Here is a 21,997-nt window from a genome sequence, read left to right as displayed (position 1 = left end):
TTTGATATAAAAGAAATGCAGGTACAATTTTTGGGACATTTTTCAATTTTTTAAACACCATTCAAACCCCGGCTCAAGCGACCTTATATCAGTCTGAAAATAGAAGGCACCAAAATGCTGGGCTTCCACTCGGTGTATAATCAACAAACACGTTTAAATACGGTTTTAAGCGGTTGCGACGACCCATTTTACAAGTCTACGATTTGTCCAGCGGGAAAGAAAGAGAAAGGGTGCGAGCGAGAGTGAGCGAAACGCCGCTCCGCTCCTTTTTCTTTTTTGCAGTGAGCCAAAGCCCAACCTTTTTTCGTTTTCCGGCGCGAGAGCAATGCCCGTATGAGATGGTTCGCGTCGATTTTCAATCGAATCTAATATGGAGCGGAGGGCGCAGGTCCATTTGTCGAGCTCGCAATCAGGTTTTTAATTGATCTATTTGTTGTTGCTTTTCAGGAAAAACTAGCGCTCGCTAAAGCTGTCAGACAAAGAAACCGCCTAGTTTCGCCAATTTTGAAAGCGAATTTTTATGCAATTTTCACTCGGATAAGCAGTTCAGCTGCGCCAACCTAAACCTTACCTATGATGCTTATCCCGCAGCCGGTTGGTCTTGGACCTAACGACAACCACAAGACGGCCTATTTCGCTGATTCAACGGGAAGCTCGCCGTCGATAGTGGCTACCGTGAGCGGATCGAGCAACGCGGGCGCGGTCAACGGACCCCAGGCCGTCTTCTCGTATCCCGCCGCCGACGGGTGCCTGATTCCCGGCAGAATGCAATCGGAATTGTCGGGCCTCAACATGTACGGCGCGCAGGCCGGATCGTCGGCACTGGCGTCGCCAACTAACTACGGCGCCATGCCCGGGGCTGTGGCCACGGCGCCGGGACTCATCACCCCGCACTACGGATCGGCTGGAATCGAGCACTCGCCCTACTACTCGGCGCTGGTGAGTTGCGTTACATTGTTGTCGCTGCTTTCGCGCGCTGTAAAATGGCGCCGGCCGCCGCGGCGCGTCTCGCGACAAGCGCGTTAGCGACCGCGACAGGCGGCAATTACAGCGCAATATAATTAATGCGCGCCGAGATAGCGAGCTGGCAAGCGTGTGTGTGGATCCCGGGACTCGCGATCTCGGCAGCGGGCCGCTGATGAATTTTTATGCGGCTTCTTGTTAATGATTCATTTTGATCAGCTTGCTTCCCACGCGCCGCCGGCACTCGTTTCATCTCGGGCGCCGCTCCGGTCGTCTCGTAAGCGCTGCCTTGGCCAAGCTGGGTTAAGAATTTTTTCGGCCGCCGAGCGAAAAGCGTTATAATTGGCTGGTTTATCGCCGTTTGATGTTCTTCCAGTAAAACTTAAAGGTGAAAATTACTAGCGTGTCTATATAGTTTATTTTTATAAACCTTTTACGACACTCAGTATGCGGTAATAATCATGTCAGAATAATTGATACATTTTTTTGGAAACGTATATCCCATAACAACCCTGTCAATAATTTACCGAGTTCTAACATTTCTTAACTGCGAAAATACTTCACCTGGATAACAAGTGTTTTGAAATCATCATTGCCTTTTCATAGGTGTGCGCAATCAACAACCTTAAAATGGCTACATTTGACCTTACAGGTTCGTTTCTTCTAAGTGTTTTTAAAGATTTAATTTGCACTCGGCCTCGGCGCGGCCACTTGATTTGACGCTTTCCAACCCACTTGAAACGGCGCTTTACTCGTTTTGCAACACCTCTCCTCAATGGAGACTCTGATTCGCCCTCTTTTCGCGGGAGATTTATTTTGGGGCGACCAACCGATTGCTTAAAGCAGATAGCTGATTGAATCTATCAATTATCGCGGTCCACGACACGCGCTCGCTTAAAATTATGCTGTAAATTGCACGGTGCGGATTGCTTTGAATTGTGGTCGCCCTGTTTTAGCTTTCACCTTAGGCCCACAACGCATATATGGGTAAGCTGTTGGCCAATTTAATGTGTTTTCAGTAGAACGTCGCATGCCACCACTATACTTCGTTGTAGAGATGTGCTTTGATCAACTTGATCCTGCAGTTGGAAAGTAGTGCTATAGGGTTTCTCGTTTACGCTGGCGCTATAAGCTTTAGCTAAACCGAACTTCTACGGCCGCATTATTGCAACAGTTTGGCCGCGACGAGGGCGGAAGGTGTATAGGTGTATAAAGCGGAAGGTGTCAAACAACTCGCGTAACCCGAGGCAGGGGTCAGAGGGCGGCTTGCACGGCTGAGGTATGTGATAAGAACCGAACTGCGGTCGAGTTAATGCGCATAATCTCAGGTCGGCGTTTCAAAGGCGATATAGCAGCACCGCAGCAAAATGCTTGAGCGATAGTCCAACTTGGCATTTTGCAAAAAGCCAAGCCCTGCTTTTCCGCTAGTTTTTCGCGTTTTTGGCACAAATTTGGTATTTTGTAAAACAGATACTCTCGACCCGGGTTTTTGAGCTTTAAAAAAACTAACGCAACAATCGGGGCGAAATATTGTTACCTTTCCCTTGCTAGAATTATATCTTATACGAAAAAGAAACGACTAGGCGGACAGCTTCAGGCGCATTTTATTCCAGCTGGGCTAAGCCATAGCCGACTGAATCGAAGGCCAGCAGCCTGACTGCTCGGCTTACTCATTGACGCCACCGGGCGGATTTTTTGTTTTTAGTAACAGTCATGGGACAATGGGACATTTTATGTTGCGCATGTTTACTGATCGAATCTTATGATTACAATCAGGCTACTCTTATACACGAAAGTGTATTGAAAAAATTAAGGGTTTGCTATGCCCAAGTTATACCTTACCAGTGAGGAAATAAAAATTAAACAAAATTCGCGTTTGAAAGCAAACAACTTATGATGCTGCAGGTTTCAAAACTAACTGCCACAATGTTAAAGCGTAATTTGTTTTTTTTAAATGGCCCAGCTTTACACATTTGTACTTATAATCGGGGTTACAAATTTAAATATTTCTACTAAAATTGTTTTCAAAATAATTTGTTTGGAAAATAACAAGCAAGATGATGCAAGGCTGTGAGCAAAGCAATACCCTGGTCAAACGCAAATTTAAACGTTTAAACGGTTATTAAAACCACCAAACTGGCTTTTGCCCTAAAGTTCAAATGTACCATGTTGAAAGCTAACAGGACGTTTACGGGGAATTTCGACGCACACCTCATCACTATCATTGGCGGATTTTTTCAGTTTTGTTCTGGTGTGCTTTTACGTCCTAGTTATCGGGGGCGTTTTTATGTGCGTGGCGAAATCGGCGGAAAACCTCGAAAGCGAGCTTCCTCGAACCGGCCGCTTGCCAGAAGTCGCGAGCAAAATGCGACATGGAAACTACCCGACTTCATGCGTCAGTCGACCCCGTAATTGTCTGTAATCGGCGAGACTTCGGGAAATTTTTTCGCAGCGGCCGGCAAGCGAGTCGCTAATTGCCGCCGAGCGATGATCGACTGCAGAACGCAATTGCGACTGTGTAAGTTTGCGTTGTTATAGCTGGTTATCAACAATGCTAACACATCCTCCGTTTGTCGCATTTAAGGGAAACTTATCGCTCTAAACTTGTATCGAAAACAGAAACAGAGTTGCCCGCATTGCCGTTGAATGACGTAAGGCGTTTACACTTCCCTAAATGTTTTTTTCCAGGGAAATTTAAACGACTAACCACCGTCCCCTGTTCAAGTGTGTTTATTCCCTGTCGCGTTTACTCGACCGTCGGACATGCGAGCAAGAAAATCCCCGCCCCGATGAAAATCGCCTGGCGTAATTAACCTGTGTCTCCCAGGCGCCAATCTTTTTGTTGTAAACGAGCGTATAAACCATTAAAAAACAACCCGCGTCCAAATGCTGCGATTACTGGGCCATTTGCGGCCGGTCGATTGCTGCCCGGGCATTGTTCGCCTAAACGACTTACTTTCGAACGGGACCGGGTTCGGGGTAATTGCTAATTTCCCTAATAAATCGTTGCTTCCTCGCAAACAAGGGGCTCTGCGCAGTTTAATGCAGTTAACGCCATTATCCTGCCTGGAATCTGGATGCTATTTGCAGCTTTGCAATAGCGACTGCGTTTAAAAACCAATGACTGTTTGTTTAATATGCAACATAAGGCACATTTGGAGAAGCTAGATCACAGCCGTACACATCTCAATATTTCAATAATAAAAACTATTGGGGGGTAAACTTGTGATTTTGTGATGGCGGCCCACCATTGCTTGTACAAATTAAAGCAACGCAGATCGCACTTTTTTTCAATACATACTTATACCGATTCGAAAATCCAGAGAAACTCGCTTCATTCTCGCATTCGTTTATCGACAGCTCACTCGCAACGATAAACAATTTTGGAGAAAATAAGGAATTGCGCGCACCAGCATGCGACATCTGCGCTTCGCATCAGCATTTTTCTCTCCTCCAACGAGCGAAAACACATCGCGTAATTACGGACCCACAAACGCTTTCGTAGAAGTGTCGTCGACAGATTTCCTGGCCAGTTTGTTTTTCGCACAGCACCCGATCAGTTTGTGACGTGAGTTTGGGCAACACGGGCCCGTTGGCGACAAACGGGCAATTAAAAAGTTTTGTCGCACAGCTTAAAATTTGCGCTTTCGTTTCAGCTGCCCGGAGAAGAGCGTAGGCCACGGGCGCGTGAAGTAATCACCAGTGTGCCTGGCCACTTCAAAGCTCGGCACCATTTTGCTCGAACCGATTGCCGAATATTTGCACTGATTTACAGGTTGTCGAAAAAACGCTGAATATGACTCCTACAGGCCAATAGCTATCGAGAGGTATAATGCGTGTACCCTAAACAAAAGTTGAGCTTTAGGACTTAATGCGTTTTCTACGACAACGTAATAAAATCTAGAGACGCGGTACATTATAATCGTACGCCATGCACCATTTTTACAATAATTTAGTGGCTTTTGATTTAACACCATGGCTAGTTTAAATGACTCGCATAAAAACAATGGAAACAAAGTGCTGGCTACTTCAAACCCAGCCCACTGAACCAATAGTTTTTTCCCACTTTCCCTGGGTTTGACCGGGCGGCATACGCCGAAGTCAACAGTCAGCATTTAGCAGCGCGTTTAACACGTGAATAAAATCCGACCATCGAATGCACATGGACGGCTCGTCGGCTCGTGCAGGGCGTCATAGCGACCCCGTATCGACAAGGTTTGTGTGTGTTGGTCGGCGTTGTCGCGCGGCTCAATGGGCCGCATATATGGGCCCTTCCGGACGCGCGGGCATTGTTGCCGTTTTCACCATTGTGGTGTTTGCTTACCGTTATGGGGAAAAGCGAGCCTTTTTGCAACGGCGGCCCTCATAGCAATGGCACCAGGGCGGCCGCAGATCGTTCGGCCATTGCACGCTGCATACCGTGTAAGTACCATTCGCGGCCTCTACCTGCCAGTTTCTGTAAAAATCGTGGGCTCTGATGCCGGGAACCCCAGCGCATCTTTAGTTACACATCCCCCTTTATATTTGACCCTCTGTATATGCCTTTTGGTTTCCTATCGTTGGCTGACAATGCTATATGCGTTTGTTAAACGTCGCAAGCATATTTATTCGTGTTAATGAGCACTGTCCTTTAATTGCCACGACATCACAATTTCCGCTGCTTGCATGAACGTAATTTATTTGATAACCATATACGAATAAGCAGAACAATTATTCACGCAGGTATTTTTAACTTAATAACAAGCTGACTTAAAGGCATTGACCACAATGGAAGAGTAGCGCGCTTAAAATGCCTTTTTGTTTTTTCAGGGCCCGAGCTACGACATGAAGCCCGCCGGCGGCGAGATGTGGACGGGCGCTTACCCCCAGCCCCCGCCCGGTTATTACCCCTACGACAACACGTTCGGACCCCAGTACCCTTACGACAGGTAAGCAAAACGTCGAAAACAGTGGCCCGCTTTGTTTCCATGATGCGCAGGTCGCGCGTCGCGTTGGTCGCCTATACCTGTGGCGCGATAAGCGATGGCGTTTGTGTCGCGCATGTGTGCGCAAGCGTGTAACTACATATCGATGCTGCCGACCCACCGACTGGTAGACACAAAATGGCGGTGTGATTGCGACTGTCTGCGTAGTCTCGGTTTTGATTAGACCAGGGATGTCCAATCTTTTATTATAGTGGGCCGGATTGTCACTTAAAATAATTCAACGGGCCGCAGAACCGAATTATGCTTTGCTCAGCTCAGTTCAGCGCAGCGGTAGTGTAATCGGGCCTTTATAGTTATATATATATTTTTACACATTATGTACTATTACTGCGCCCCTAAAAGCTGACTAATACATTTTAATTAGGCCAATAATCAAAGCTCAAAATACTTCTTGGAGTTAAAATGACTAGCGGGCCGCACAAAAATTTCAGCGCGGGCACCAGGTCGGACATCCCTGGGTTAGACAGTTGCCGCTTGCTTGTTGTGTGTAAGGCGAGGCAGGTATGCGACGCCGCCGGTATGACTCACGCGCCACAGCATCCCAAATCACATAGGTTAGTGTCCGCTTGTACGCCCCACGGATCAGTCTCGCCACAGTTAGAAGTCTTGTCGGTGTGACATCAAAGACGCGAACGGGTCGATCGAGTGACCAACTGGAGAACACTGTTCCTATCGCGGTCTTCCCGCGCGATTCGCGGAAAGCCGATGTTCGCAAACATCACGTATATATGCGTACAGCAAAAATTGCAAGGACAGCCTCTGCTGCAGCCGCGGCGCGTATTTCTCCCGTCCAGGACGCCGCAGAAAGTCCCGCACGGTCTATATCGGTTGCTGGTGCGATGGCGTTGCCAGGGAACGCGGGGGTGCGCGTGGGTTCGCGTTCGTCAGCGCCGCGTGTGAAACGAGCCCGGACCCGGGCGGTTACGCAATCGCACCGAGCCATCGAGGTCTTTTAAGACGCATGAGAAGAGAGTCGACCGCATTGGACAAAGAATGCGCCGAGCGATAATCTGGCCGCACACGCGCGATTTTCCCCGTTTCGCAGCCGGGCCTGTCGAGCCCGACCTGATCGCATTCAGCTATAGGCTTGCCTGTTTGTTGTGCCAGCAAGCGGGCCCGGCGTCCGTGCCAAAAGCCGTGTTGTCAATCTGGCGCGCTGCAAACTCAACGCTGACCCGCGCATATGGACGTCACGTCCAGGTTTTTCATGGCGATATTTTGCCCCCTCATCGTTACCAGGCGTTTTTGTTTTGCACCCGATCCGGGGTTCTGAGCCGGAGCGGCGCCCGCTGCTACTTTTATCGCCCACCGAGTCCTAAAAATAGAATAAAAACAGCACGGGCGAGCTGGTGAAAGGCGTGCGGCTACGAAATGGCCAGGTGAGACGAATTGCGTATAGTGCTAAGAAACACACCCGGGCGCAAATTCGAAAATTCGACTTGAAGTGGCTTGTTTTCGAAATCGAACTACATGAAAGCGATTACGTTCCGAACGCGAAAAAGTCCGGCCGCACTTTGCAGTGGAATGCGCGACTATAGCCTCGAACGACACGCGCGATTATCAGGAACCTATGTATGCACGCGAATCTACAGCATAAACCAATGCGCCTTGGCAATTTAATAAATTCGCGGAACTGCGACCGATTTCGCGATAGGGAATTTTTGTATTTACAAAAGCGCTCAACCCGCGCCGATAAATTTTAAAAGGTCAGCCGCGTTGCTATCTAAAAGCACCGGTTGTTACGTAAGCAGCTTCGAACTCACGCAACCCGTTCACTTTCTTTACTGTGCTCGTTACCAATCCGTTCATAACTTGGGGGCCAGAGGATCGGGGTTAAAATCCAAACAGAAAAAATCGCCTTATCGAAACCTCATTCCAACTCAGCTCAAATGAGTCACGAGGTCAGTGAGCCACAGTGGCATAACAAAGAAATTTACAACTTATGTAGCGTTAAAGTACTCCTAAAATTAAGTAAAAAATGTTTTATCTATTTTTGTGTAGCATTGTTAAAGCTAAAAGAATCGTGAATACCTTTACAGCCACTGTAAAACGTTGACGAATCATTTCAGTATAGGTGACGAGCCGCAAACCGAATTTTAATAAATATAGAGACGGAACAAAAATGTTTACAGACCACTAATCTAAGGCAAGCAGTTGGTCTCTAAAGGACAATTAAGCAAACTAGTAGCAGGCATAGTGTACCAGCGAAAAGGCAAACCTGGCCTATAAAAACGCCTTGAGATCACGTCGCGGAGCACACCCAAAAATGTTTACGTCGTTCGATACCGTTGCGCCTTGGCGAGTCGGGTGTGGCGGGCCAAATCCGATTACCCGTTGTGATGTCACTGCAGCTCGATAGCTGACTGACGGCAATCCCTGATTGCTGCCGCTGCTACCACTGCCGTTTTATTGACAATCCGACGCCGCTGTTGTGTGGCCGTGGGGAGCGGCGGCGGCTCAGGTGGCGCAAGTATTCGGATTTACCATTTCGATTGCGCACGACGACACGGACGGACATACCCTCACGCAGACAAGCTTCGTTTGTTACAGGCTGTCGAATGACGATCCTCGCGTCTGCGAAAACCCAAAGCCTATAGCTGCGTCCTATGTTATAACCTTACGCTTAGGGTGTTCGTGTTTATATGCGCGCCGAGCCATGTTGAGTCCAGGAGAAGACCTTTTGAGGTATGCCCAGTTCCGCGGCGCGGTACTTGAAAACAGCCGCACGTTCACGCGACCACGTTAATTTAAAGCGTACCGCGCCGATTAATCGGTATTTGTAGCACACCTGGAGGCCACCGCCTTTGATTTGTGCGCCTAATTCGTGAGTTTTCGAGTTAATTTTGTCGAAGAGCAGATCGAGGTTGAAAATATGTTTTTTTGTTTTTCGCTCTTCTCGGAACGACTTTTAAAGTGTACGCCAAATTGGTTCGCTCAAAATCCCGAAATAGCCACCGCTCAATCGTAAATAAACCGAATTCCTGAACAAAGCCGCCTCTGGCCCACGTTTAAGCCCTTCCTCACAGCTGAGTTTCTGTTGATACAAAACCTAAATGCAAATCTGCTCGTTTGACAGGCGCCACCGCAGGCGAAAACCGCTCGAAACCTCGTAAGGGACTGATCATCGCCTAACTAATTTAACTCGGACTATAGAGCGACACAATCGCATCAACGCCGCGCGTATATCACGTTAGTTTGTTCCCAACTAGGTTCTTTACAAACGCACAGTACACAAACGGTTGTTTACCATAGGTACTGCAGCATGGACATGAACGATGGGGTGCGAAGGAAAAACGCAACCAGGGAGTCGACCAACACGCTCAAGACCTGGCTGCAAGAGCACAAGAAGAACCCCTATCCAACCAAGGGAGAAAAGATCATGCTCGCCATCATTACCAAGATGACTCTTACCCAGGTGAAAAATAAATAAAGGGAGATTTGTTTTCCCCTGTCCCTTGTCTAAAGAGTTTATGTCAGGGCGACATATATAGGCAGATAAAAACGAACGTTTGTGTTTTTTTTTAATATTCATAAGTAAAGAAAACGTACAAAACCAAAAAAACATAAATCTTTTTTTGTTGTCAATATTTCGGTTTCCATAAATAAACATACATCCATTCATATAATCTCAATGGACCTTGCATATTTCCAGATGTATTGTCCCGTTTTCAAAATTTAATCGGGATGGGCTGTGTTTGATTTTGTTTTGTTTTGTCGTCCAAACGTTAAAACATGTACAGTAACAAATCACAGCATTACCTTGTAACAAAAAATACACTTTGAAATATCTTTAGACGTAATTTATTATTTGATACAAGTTCACATTCACACCTTTTTACGATGATTCAGATAACTGAAAGACGTAATTTCCACCAAGTCTTATTTCGAGTTACTTCGCCACCCGCTTTTCGTTGGATGTGCAGTTCTCCAGCAATTTGCCACTTTAAACTCTTCACCCACCTTGATTCGTGCCATTTCTCAATAAAAACTTGTGGCAAGAGGTCAGAGACAACTCTTATATTGAAGGACGCGATCACCTCACACAATAGTTGCCAGCCTACGTTCGAATTTTAAAATAGCAGCTATAAGCTTTAGCCATAGCTCCGTTTACCTTACATTGCCTTTTGTTAGGTCACTAGCAAACACGGCAAAGTCGGCCAGGTAAACGTCAAACAGACACCGAGCTTTAAATCTCGATATTTTTAAGGTGTCGACCTGGTTTGCCAACGCCCGGCGTCGCCTTAAGAAGGAGAACAAGATGACGTGGGTGCCCAAGAACCGCTCAAACGAGAGCTCGGGCGGCTCTCAGCAGGACAAGAAGGAAGACGGTGATGACGACGACTCGCAGCACAACGACGACGGTGGTAGGCAAACTGTGCATATACAAAATGGGCTTCATGTGCGTTATATGTGGTGTGTGTCCGCGTAACTGGGTTTCGAATTTGATTGGTTTATGCCAAGGCATAACTGTCGGGACTGATGTGCGATCAGCATAATTATGTCGATGTCTTTGAAACCATTTTAGAACTTTTTACTATATTTTTATTAAATATAAAGCCTTTCACACGCGTAAAGTGTGGTAGCTTAGTTTTAACGAAATGTTTTGTTTTTTAAGACTAGGAACTGTGACATTAATGCCTTGATCCCGTGTTGAATACTCTAAATCAGTCGTTTTACTAACCTTTTAGCTTGTGGCGCACCAAGAAAAAAAAATGCGGGGATCATTTTTATCATTATAATCCATAACAATTATAACTTGATATAACCCCGACTTAACATTATTGCAAGACATAACCCCGAGTAAATACCTTAACATTATTGCAATCAAGTCCCACGGTTGCCTGCCTGCCTATTTGTGTTAATAACCGGTGATTTTTATAAGTTTCCAAGTTTCGCGTTAAACTAAGAATATTTTATGGCAAAATGGTATGATGCGGCCCACAGTATAGGCTGCGTTGTCGTATTCAGGGATGGTCGGCTGTGGGGTTCGAAATTTTCTAATCCATCACACAAATATGTCTGACGCAATGTTCAACAAAGTAAATCTGGAAACGACTTTCATGATACCGATTGACAACACCGCCGCGAACCGCGTGTTACGTCATCCGTTGCGATTACGAATGTCTAGGTGCGTCAGGTGTGCACGTCTACACTCAATTGTACGCTCCGAGGGGTCAATGTTCACGTAGATTTGGTAAAACTACTACGTGTTCGTTGTCTAGATTTAATTGGACGCCGGGTCTTTATGTTGCCAGTTGAGTACTGGGCCAATAGCTGTTTTAAATGGTTCTCAAATGTTAATTAACGAAGACAGTTTTATAACCCTGATATTCAGTTCCACTAAATATCACGTTCTATTCACTTCCGCACCAAGTTTGTTTTAGGCCTGGTTGTTAGATTCTCGGCATTCATCAAATTATTTGAAAATGCGAGTGCTATTTCGGGAATGACGACACACATAACGTGGGCCTCCGTTAAAGCTCGATAGGGATTGGTCATATGGTCATTTCGAAACATCTGAGGCGCTATATAAAGGCAAGCTGTTCAAAACGGTAGATTTCTCCTATAGCTTAATTATCCACTGAACTGTGTGAAATGTTTTGAGATCTAAATGAAACCTTTAAAGAAGATAATTACAGAGAAAGCCGATTTTTTTTAAGATAATCACAGGAATGGGCCAAAAACAGACCTCCTTGCATTTTTCGGCGGAAAGTCCGTATTTTAGGTAAAAAGTGGTGGCATACAAGCGGCGGGCCAAAAAACCCCTGGCGCCATAAAGAAAAATACTCAACGAGTAAGTCGCTTTGCGTGGGGCGTCGACGTGCAACCGGCGAAGCAAGCCGTAATCCGCGCCATGAGCCGATCCGAGGTGCTTGATGGACAGACAAGGGTCGCCAATGGCCCTTAACCGGGTGACGCGGGACAGCGGCGATTGTTTACAAACAATGTGCATGGCAATACGCGCGCGCGCCATGCATGCTGCCGTCGGGTCGCGACAAGAACAATAGCTTCGAAGCGGCGATCAAGAAATGGCGCCGTCGCTGCCGCCAGGTTATTTTGTCTGGGCGCGAATTTTCGCCGGGCGCCTTGTAATCCGCCGCGATTACAACTCGATTACAAGCCGGGCGCTGCCGGCGTCGTGGAACCGCTCGGACGCCCGTGGCGCCCCGTTGCGCCCAATAACAGACCTCGCGTTTCCCAGGATCGAACCAAAACAAACCGACCGACGGCCAAGGGAGTTCCCCTTAAACCCCTCGTATTGCTGCGGAAATTTTATGTACAGCAGTCAAAACAGATGCAACCAGTATACTTCAGTTAAACCAAACCTGGTGATGCTATGATTACTTATATTGTTGACTTTAATGTCTATCGCTATACATATATCCTTTCGCTATACATATTCTATAAAACAATTTTTCAAACCAAATATAAAGCAGGCGTTTGACTTGAAACAAGCCTCGCAATATTCCGAGCTCCAACCATTGGAATTCATCCACTCGGCAGCGTTTTAATTCGAACTCGTTTCAAACAGACAAATCGGAGAACGGTCACGGCGGCGACTCAGACGACTCGGCGGAACGGGAGGTGACCAGCACCAACAACAACGACTCGCTGAACTCGAGTTTCCCGCACCAGCAGGATCCGGCCGTGTTTGACGACGAGCGAGTCGACTCGTACAACTCGGGTCCGGCGTCGGCGCACAGCAGCAACGACAAGACGAGCAGCGTCAGCTACCCGACGCAACGCGACGGCGATTTCGCGACGGCGGGAAATCTAACCTGCGATCCCGGCCACGATCGCTTTATTCCTCCCGAAGGCCCAAATCGCGGCATCTGGTCGCCGGTCAACGACCACCAGCGCCCATTTCCGGTAATCGGAGCCCCTGAGAGACACGACATGGAGCACAACCCGGGCTACGCGTCGCAGTATTCAGCCAGCGCCTTTGGCGGCCCGGGCGCCATCGTACCGCGGCACCAGCACGGAATTGTAAGTCCACCCGACCTCACGGAGCCCGGCGACGGACAGCCGCGCGCCGACTTCCATTATCCTCCGGCGCAGTCTTGGAGCGAGCATGGCTACCCAAGCAGCAACAGCAACACTCTTCGCGCCGCGCCAGAGTCCTGTAGCATTGGAGGAGGCGGCGGCTCGGAGTCGACCGATGGACGGACCGATGTCGGATCGCCTGGCGACTACCAGCGGCAGTACGCGTGCATCGACCCTTACCAGCGCGTCGGCGGTGGCGGCTCACAGGCCAAGGAACTCTACCTGGGCCACCCGGGCATGTACACGCAAGCTCGCGGCCGGGAGATACCCGGAACCAGCCCAAACCCTTCCAATCTGGGCCGGTCGGTGGACCCGGTTTCGCCCTATGCATCGGCCGAATACGGCCACGTTGTGGACTACTACACAGTCGACCGGTTGCCCCCGCCACCCGCTGTTGGCGCAACGGGCCCCTTCTTTCCCAGGCAAGGGGACAGGATGCAGACGTCCACTAACCTCTACACACAGGGCGAGCAGCCCGGGGCGGCCCTGGACACAGAGGCCTCGCCTTCCCCCGCCGTCATCAGCCCTCCAAACTCGAGGCCAGTCTTTCTACCCCACCGCTACGGACAAATAGGCGTGGGAGGTCCGTATTACGGCCAAGCGCCTAGCAGCTGCACGAGTACCTCCATGTTCGGCGCCCCCTATTACCCCGCCGACGGGGCAGGGTCCGACATGCGCCCCCAGGTGCACCCCTCGCCTATCGTTGACGTCACGGGCAAGCAACAGCCGGCCATGTCGTCACTGTCGCCACCTGTCAATCAAAGCACGTTTTCAAGTAAGTACATTAAATATAAATACATGGGGATCATAGTGTTGTCGTGCCATTTTCGATGTATTGCATCAAATTGTTAAAGGGTTCATCAAGATTTTAAAGAGTATTGTTTTCCATTTTAAGAATACTTGGTAAATATGAACTAACGAGTGTGCACTAGTTTAGAACGGGATAAGAGTGTCAATATTACCGCTTTCATATTATTCGATTTTCACAATCACTATAAACAGTGAAAATAATCCATATTTTTACACAAAAGGTTTATAAAAATTTTCCCAAGGGCTCAGTCAATCAAATTCTATACACGAGGCGTGAATTTACTGGTGCCATTCCAGTTCGCTTTAATAACGAGGGAAAAGGTGAAGCGCATATATAGCCAAGAGAGGGCACAAATAAAGCATTGCGAAATTTCAGGTTTTCAGCGCCGGCAAAGTTATACAGATACGGCGCCGGTAAAGGGCACCAGGACCGAGTTGGTTTATTTTGTGTATGCGGCCGCGACCGCAGTGCGCCAGCCGCGTCGGGCCAACGCGCGTCCTATCGAGGACCAGCATCTCCCGTAATAGCTTCGTTTAGGCAAGAGAGAGAGGGCCGATTGCGAGCGTCCCGCTGCATTCTAATCTCGAACGCCTATCTCCGACAGCGGCCAGTTTCCCACCAGATCGGCCTCGTCCGCGAGCGCCGACTGAAATGTCGATCCCCGGCTTAAAAAAACTGTTTCTTTCGGGAGGAGACAGCGGATACGACAGCGCTGCGCTCATCCGCCTTTCGGGTGTCCTTGTGGAGAAGAGCCCTGATGCAAACAACAACACGTTTTCCCGAAAAACTGGGTCACGGCCACGCGTTCCGGCGATCTTGCAACGTGTTGACGGCCGTGTACATAAGATTACGACGCTATTTACGCCCATTATTCCCGCCGCTTTTCACAGAAACGCGAAACCGCGCGACGCCACAAACGCTTATATTCAAAAATTCGCTTCCACCTTTCTATTTATTTTTACTTCGAAAGGCGGAGGACGCAATTATAAGCCGGCTCAACACAAAACTGATGCGTTAAATCGACAATGTTTTAGCCTAAGAAGACGGTCAACAGTTACACGAAAAGCCTTAAAAACGCGATAAAAATCAAAGTGTATGTTGATGTGGTGATGCCAGACCGAAAGTTTTTCTTTTGGAAAAAACACGGTGACAGTCTTGTCTACTCAAAGTATTTAAAAGTTAACTTTACCTATGGGTTTAAAAAAACTTGGTGGTACTCGAACTTATCCGATGAATGGCTGTACAACTTAAAGGGCTGCAAAACTAATTTTGTTTATGTGTACACTCGTCTGTACACATTTAAATTATTGTTACTTAATGCGTTAGGTACAAAAGACAAATTAAAAAGTAGTTGAACATAGGGACAGTGAAAAGACCATTTGGTCACCCATTCAAGCTTTCCTCAAAATAAAAACATCAAGGCAATATTCAGCGAAACGTTAACAAAAAACATTACGTTAAAATGAAAGCGCTGTTGAAACTTACATAAAGAAACCACTGACAAAACCCAGCTAATTTTGTTCTCGCAACCGGCTTTGCGTTTTTAACAAAAGTAATTATGTGCGGATCCTTAATTTTGGCCAGCAGCATCAGAAAGAAATTGCGTGCCAATAATTACAACGAGTTTTGTTTACTCGCGCAGGGTCGCCGGCGTCGACGAGTCCCAGCGTGGTGGAGCACCGGGCATCGCCCAAGTAAGTACTCGATGTGAACTGCCGGCGCTTACACGCAATCCAGCGCTCGCGCATCGCTAATAGGAAGCCGACGACACGCCAGATACGGCCTGATGGTTGCGCCGGGCGGCCAAGTCTGCACAATACAGGCGTTAACAAACCAAGCAATCCGACAGGGGTCGAGAGGTCACCGCGCCCGGGTGTCTCTAGTCGATTTTTTGTTGCCTTTAAGCGGTCCGAATGCCGGTGCCTTGTCGAGAGAGCCGCTTTGACTTTGGGTTGGCGCACCGGTTGCGCCAAAGCCTTCCTCCCCCACGATAAGGCCAAGAATTTAAATTGCAAAGGAATCGTTAGTCTTTGCGGGGCGCCGCGTGCCTTTCTCCCCGGCGCGCGCGCGGCTATGGCGTGTTTACAAAAGTTTGCAACCGTAGATCGTATCAATCGCGCAGCCCAAACGGCGGCCAGACCGAGCCAAATCGCTAAAACCTCGCGCGAATCTCAAACCAAAGCGTCGTCCTGGATCGCGCATGGCCCAGCCAGTGGATCGGCATTTGCCTCAATACTCTGAGCAGATCCGCTTGCCAGATTAGGCGGCGGGCAGTATACGGCGGTTGAAACCGCCGACTTTCACCGGCCGTCGCGGCCCCGACGCCTGTTTCCAAAACACTCGTGCAGTAAACAGCTAAGCGTATAGAGCTGACCAAAGGCAGCCCCGCGCCGCTCTTTACACGCCAAGCTTGCGATGGCTCGGGGTTGCGCCAACGTATGGAATTTACCGAGGAACGGGCACTTACATTTTTTTCAGACCCTTGTTTACAGCTAATACTGTTATATACCAAATGCGTTTATAAGCAGAGGGGGGACCTGTTTAAGACCTGTCCACCCAAAAATGTTTGCGGCTCACATAATACGCTATTTTTATACCTAATGCGTTTATATGCGCAAGTGGGGTTTGGGATGTGATTGGAATAGATCTATTGTACGTTTACACCACACGGCGAATTTAGTGGGAGGTTGTGGCGTCGGATAGGGGAACTGAGTGCATGCCAAAGACGTGCAATGTCGTCAGACTGCATCCTTAAACGTAGCGGCTTCTGTATATAGTTCTGTATATGGCGGGCGATCTGTCAAACGGGTCCACACTTCAGGAGGGTTTTAACTCTGGCGCGATGACTGCGATAAGCTGTGCAGCACTGTTATCGAAATGGCGTGTAATGTTCTTTGTCACATTTTTCTCGTCAAATCCATCGGAAATAAGTTGGACGAGTAACGTTGTAACTAAATCAGTTCGAGCGCACAAGCATTCATTTATAGTTTTCCATATTACAATAAAAAAACTCCCTTATTGAATATAGGTTCTTGTTTGGTCTAATAACGTCAATGGTTTTTGTATCTACTAAAGGCGATCGCTTTCGTTTGACTATACTGTCTTCCTGTCGGCGCACAGTCGCCGAATGTTTATTTTGTTTTGCGCGAAATCGCATCCGGATATCACCGGCGAAAGTTCAATATTTAAAGTATAAACGCATAATATTGCAAAGTGGTATAAATCGTCTAAGCAGTTGTATGGGAGGGAGGCATTACGTTAATTAAATTTCGCGTGTGTGTACCTGGTGGTCCAAAAGTCAACGCTATACTCTAAAATCCGACTTTGCTTTCGATTAAAAAGCAATTTTAAAGTTGCAACCGAAGGCGAAACTCTCGCAAAAGGGCATATAGCAGCAAACTTGACAGACAAGACAACATAATCTTAACAGTTAGTTTACTGAAAACAGATTGGGATCAACCCAACCTAAAAAAATGCTCAAGCGCGGTATAGGGCGTTTTTCGCGTTTTCGAAAGCAACCCGAATGCACTCAGTGCGGTTCTTAAATTCCAGTAACAAATTACCTGCTGTCTGATGACCAACAGAAGATGGCTCAACCAATAGAAATTCATACTTAATTGTCATACTTGATCCTTGCAGCTGGTTAGATTGGCACGAATTGCTTGCAATTATACGCGACGACCGACTGCCAGCCTCCTGTCTAAAACAATTTAGGATTTTTGCATTGATTAAGCGCGCGATCGGACAGTTACAAAGCAGTTAAATCTGAAGGGAGGTCGATGGCACGAAACGACTTAAAATAAGCTCCGAGCATCAGTTGCGATCAAAACCTAATTTTCAAAGTCGCATAAAAACGACAACGACTCAGAGCGTAAAAAGTGACAAAGATTAAAAGCATAACTAATGACAACGGTTTAAAGTGTTAAAAATGAAACAATTTAAATGTTAAAAAAATAATACGATCCGAAGTGCAAAAGAAATGACATCGATTCAAACAGTTGAATCTCAATATATAACGGCACGTTCAAGTGACGTAATATAGACTACATTGAAAAACAAGATTTAGCGCTTAACATGGCGGTCTGGCTTGATAAATACATCCAATCAAAGCGTGAAAAATTAAAGCGATTCAAATCCAACAACGACCGTGGGCAAGTGATCCAATTTAACAAAACAGAGAAAACAAAACGGACGTTGAGCGCGGGTCAGTGGTCTGAAGCTGTCGCCGCGATGGGGATCGGTGGTCGGCATTCTGGGGCCGACCAGGCGCCGCTGCCTTTTAAAAATACACGCGCGGGAGTGCCAGCAATTAGCATAGGAATGAAAGCCCACGCCATAGCTCTGTTGTCAGTCAAAACTCTCCTGCAATGCATCGGCACAAACCGGTCCTTTTTGCCTGCTCAGCTTATGCGCTGTTGAGGCTCAGGACCACCGCTCGTCCTCGTCGGATCAAAACCGCCTTGCAATAACACGGCGCAGGCGTCGGCCGTCATTAGCGGACAGCAAATGCTGATGTTTTAGCGACCTTATCAGCGAGCGCCCGCCGATCATTGACCGATTTGTCGTCTCCTTAAAAGATTTCGGCCTGCCCAATTTATCCCTCGCCGAGCGTATTAGAGGCGCGCGCCTTTTATGAAACGCAAACGGAGCGGCGGCTATCTTGATCGAAACGGCTACAATTTGGCGATGCCCTCTTGGCAGGGCGCGCGTGCGCGTGTCAATATTTAGGGTGATTCTCGCGCGGTATACGCTCCAGAATTCCCTCGCGGAGATTTAGCCGATCGCATCGCGGTCGCATCAGGTTCAGCGCCTCGACGACTCTCAGTTAGTGTTTTTTTCGCCACAGCCGGCAATCGCCTAAAAATGCGGGAACCTCGTCGGAATTTATTTCGCAGTGAAATGAAAGGCTAACAGTTGTTTACATAAACACAAGCGTAGTAGGTAGGAGAAAAATATTGGGACAGGTAAAAATACCTTGTGAACCTTCATTTGCTGCTCGAAATATCAAAAATGCAATCAAAACCAGCCTCGGCAAATCAAGGTTCTCTTATTTGTTAAATCATCGCAACCTTTCGGCGATTTATGAACCATGTCGTCCTTATCCCGCAAGGCGTGTTTCTCCATTCGCCCCTCCAGCAATAGCTTTGTTCTAATAATAGACACGGCGCAAACTTTACGGTTTATTAATATTTTCGCGGTGCGAGGCCGAGCACCGTTTGTAGCGCGCTGCACGTTCGCGCGCACACGGTGGCCCGACTCGAAGCGCGCAACAGCAGCTCTGTTTACTGCCTGGAAGGTGCGCGAGAAGCCTTATTATTTGCGGCGCGCTTAGGTAACTGGAGACACCTGTTCGTCGTTTTGTGAGGACCCGATCGCGCAGGGCACCGCATGGCTCAAAATGTGCGGTATGCACGCATTTTTAACCCTACGGTCGCAATTTTTTGGCTGAGAAACAAAGCCTTTAGCAGATTCTCTACACATGCGATAAATGTGATTTGATTGAATGGTCAGGTGGGGTTAAGTCCACGGCAAGCTAGCACATAATTATGAGCGCGTGTTTTCTTCGAGCTAGAATATGCAACTAAGGCGAGAGTTTGATTATTGCGCAAAATGTAATCGCAGTTTCGATACGAGAAAAACAGTCAGATAATGCGTGGGATGGGATATTTTATTTTATTTTTTCATGGGCAAGTTACTGCTCGTATAGATTCACAAAAAAACACAATTTAAGTACATGGTTAATTGCCATGATTTGGTTTAAAAATACTTTTTTGTTCAGAATCAAGTCCGCAAGAGCAATCCAACTATAGGAATAATTGAGGACTTTAACTCTGATTACACCTATAGTTCTAACACACATTTACTCCGTCGTTTTTTTGTATAGCTTGTCAATGGAGTGCAGCGCATGCGCGTTGTTATCCAATAGTCTTTGCGCACTATGTAATGTTGCAGTGTTTAACTTCTGCATTTCGTTTTGCAGCGCCCAACGCGACGTCCAAGAAACCTTAGCCAATCACGGCTCGAGATGAATCTCGCTTGGAAATCGAGCGACCTTGGCTGACGATTGGAGGTCGAACTGGGAGAAGAAGAGCTAAAGTCGAAGAGCAAGGAGCGTGCGACATGTACTTATCCCCGAACAACGTACTCTTTCCTAACGTTCACTTTTCTTCTTTTCGTACTATACTATATGACCATTACTACCGTGCACGTGAAATCTCGCAGCTGTAAACGCTGCAATGGCCTGTTCTCGCGGCGTAATTGCCGCGGCGTTCTTGTTTTTTAACGCAGCCGAGATTGTTTTCCGTACTATCCACCCACACACGCACCAAAGCCGCCTGAGAAAAACCGACAACACTGTGCCTGCAAAGCCTACGTAGCATACTACGTGCGCGCCATCGAATTTGAACTTTGGATTTTAAGCTGTCACAGCGCGTTCGTCCGAAAAACACACCAGTTATTTATTGTTTTGTTTGAAACGCGGGCAAGCGTACAACTGGTATTGCACAAACATGTGTTGTGCTACATGTAACTGTTCATACACACACAGCATTTCTGGGGCTCTAATACCCTAAGAAATAAAATATACGTCCGCTTGACGCAGCGCGATTGTATGACGACCTTAATTGTTCGCCGTGGAATCGATGTTGTCTTTATGAAACAACAGAACCGTTTTTCTTTTATCAATCCCTATTGAAAGTTTCAATTAAGCAAATTATTTTATTGCTAAGTTTATTTCCGAGGCTCTTTTTCGTGTCGCTTGTCGCCGTCCATGTGGTCGACGCATTTATGTCGCGTGCTGCGAGTTGAAATAAACGATTTAATCGATCAAGAGTTACAAGAGTGGTTTGGCATTTAACGCACTTCAGTGCGTTGAATAAACAGGAAGTAAAGTGTAAACTGTAAAAAATGGCAAAAATTAGGTAAATCTTCTAAAATAGTAGACAAATGCATATGTTTGTTATCTGTGAAAAATCTGTATTTAGAGAAGTAAACAACATATTTAAATCGGCGTTTTACATTTCAATACAAATAGGGCAATGTAGATATACGCTACGGAAGGGTGGGCAACCTTTTTTCCACGTGGACCGGTTTAAAACTGAAATATTATCGCGGACTGGCCTTCGAAAAAAATAAAGTGTTTCTAGTACTTGAGCTTGTTTTGTGCAACAAGTTCTGAAGGTACGTAAAAAGGCAACACATAGTTACGTCATAGAAAAACCTAAACTAGTAGCAATATGATGAAGAACGAAGGACAGGCCGACAAGTAAGAAAGCGGCGGTTAAACTTTTAGGAGTACGACTAAAATTTGGGTTTTGTAAACATCTTGCGACCCTACACACAATCAACTTATATGAAATGTTTAGAATTTTTAGAGAATTTAGTCAGGTGAAAGCTGTAAAAAATATAGTTTGGGGGCCATGTCCTGGTGTCCACTCACTGGATACGCCCCTGTCCACTGACCTATAGGTTAGTGAATCATTCAGCTTCAACATATTTCCTTAATCAACCAAACATGACTTTTAAACTCACGTCATTTATGGAAGGAAGAGACGTTGATATTGGCCAAACTGCGTATGTAGAAATAATTTTTTATGATGCAATATTTCAAAAGACAAAAAAATAAATGCTTGAATTGGCCCGGCGTGCCGGATTTTTTAGCACTACCTACCTATACCTTCTACGGACCATTAACCAACTCCTCACCGGTGGTTTCTGACCATTGCGCTATAATATTAGCAGAATGATGCATTGGGGCATTTTATAATCAGCGTCATTTAAAAGCAATTTTGTAAGGTGTTAGATAACGTCAATCAAAGGAAAAAAGATATTCAGATAAAACTTCGTTATCAGTCTACGTCAGTGTTTACAACAAAACAATGACATATTATCTTTTTAAACGACCCAAAACAAAGCTGCAGACTGTGTTGCCGCAACCCAGTGTAAAAGTTATTGCTCATGTATTACTTGGTATTTCTGCAACGTGATTGCTGGAAGAGCCCAACGCTTACAAATCTTAAGAAGAAACCGATTGGGCCAAAAAGTGAGTAACGCTGTGCCGTTAAGGTCTAGAGTGGCTGTCGACGGTTCCTATACAACAGGCTAACGAAGCACCGTCTTGTGATAAAGGGAAACATCGAATGACAAACCAAGGATAATCTTGACAGGAATAGTACTTTGTCAATATAAACAATTA

General features: G+C 46.8%; 1 protein-coding gene across 1 annotated transcript; it reads left to right on the top strand.

Annotated features, from left to right (window-relative positions):
- The first annotated feature begins 452 nt into the window (after positions 1-452).
- On the top strand, positions 453-20,537 carry LOC146161169 (uncharacterized). Its single transcript, XM_083385405.1, has 7 exons — positions 453-939; positions 5,773-5,891; positions 9,201-9,363; positions 10,156-10,312; positions 12,481-13,767; positions 15,446-15,497; positions 19,784-20,537. The coding sequence occupies exons 1-7, from the start codon at positions 574-576 to the stop codon at positions 19,830-19,832; spliced, it is 2,193 nt and encodes a 730-aa protein (XP_083241531.1). The 5' UTR covers positions 453-573; the 3' UTR covers positions 19,833-20,537.
- The last annotated feature ends 1,460 nt before the right edge of the window (positions 20,538-21,997 follow it).

This window comes from Ascidiella aspersa, chromosome 3 (assembly GCF_963924565.1).
Source record: "Ascidiella aspersa chromosome 3, kaAscAspe10.2, whole genome shotgun sequence".
In the NCBI taxonomy this organism is placed as follows: Eukaryota; Metazoa; Chordata; class Ascidiacea; order Phlebobranchia; family Ascidiidae; genus Ascidiella; species Ascidiella aspersa.
This window is presented reverse-complemented; position numbering and strand designations above follow the sequence as displayed.

Bases quoted from the DNA above. Each gene is read 5' to 3' on its own strand.
- LOC146161169 (XM_083385405.1), top strand. From the start codon at position 574: ATGATGCTTATCCCGCAGCCGGTTGGTCTTGGACCTAACGACAACCAC. The intron at 940-5,772 runs GTGAGTTGCGTT...TTGTTTTTTCAG, and splicing joins CGCCCTACTACTCGGCGCTG to GGCCCGAGCTACGACATGAA. The intron at 9,364-10,155 runs GTGAAAAATAAA...GATATTTTTAAG, and splicing joins CCAAGATGACTCTTACCCAG to GTGTCGACCTGGTTTGCCAA.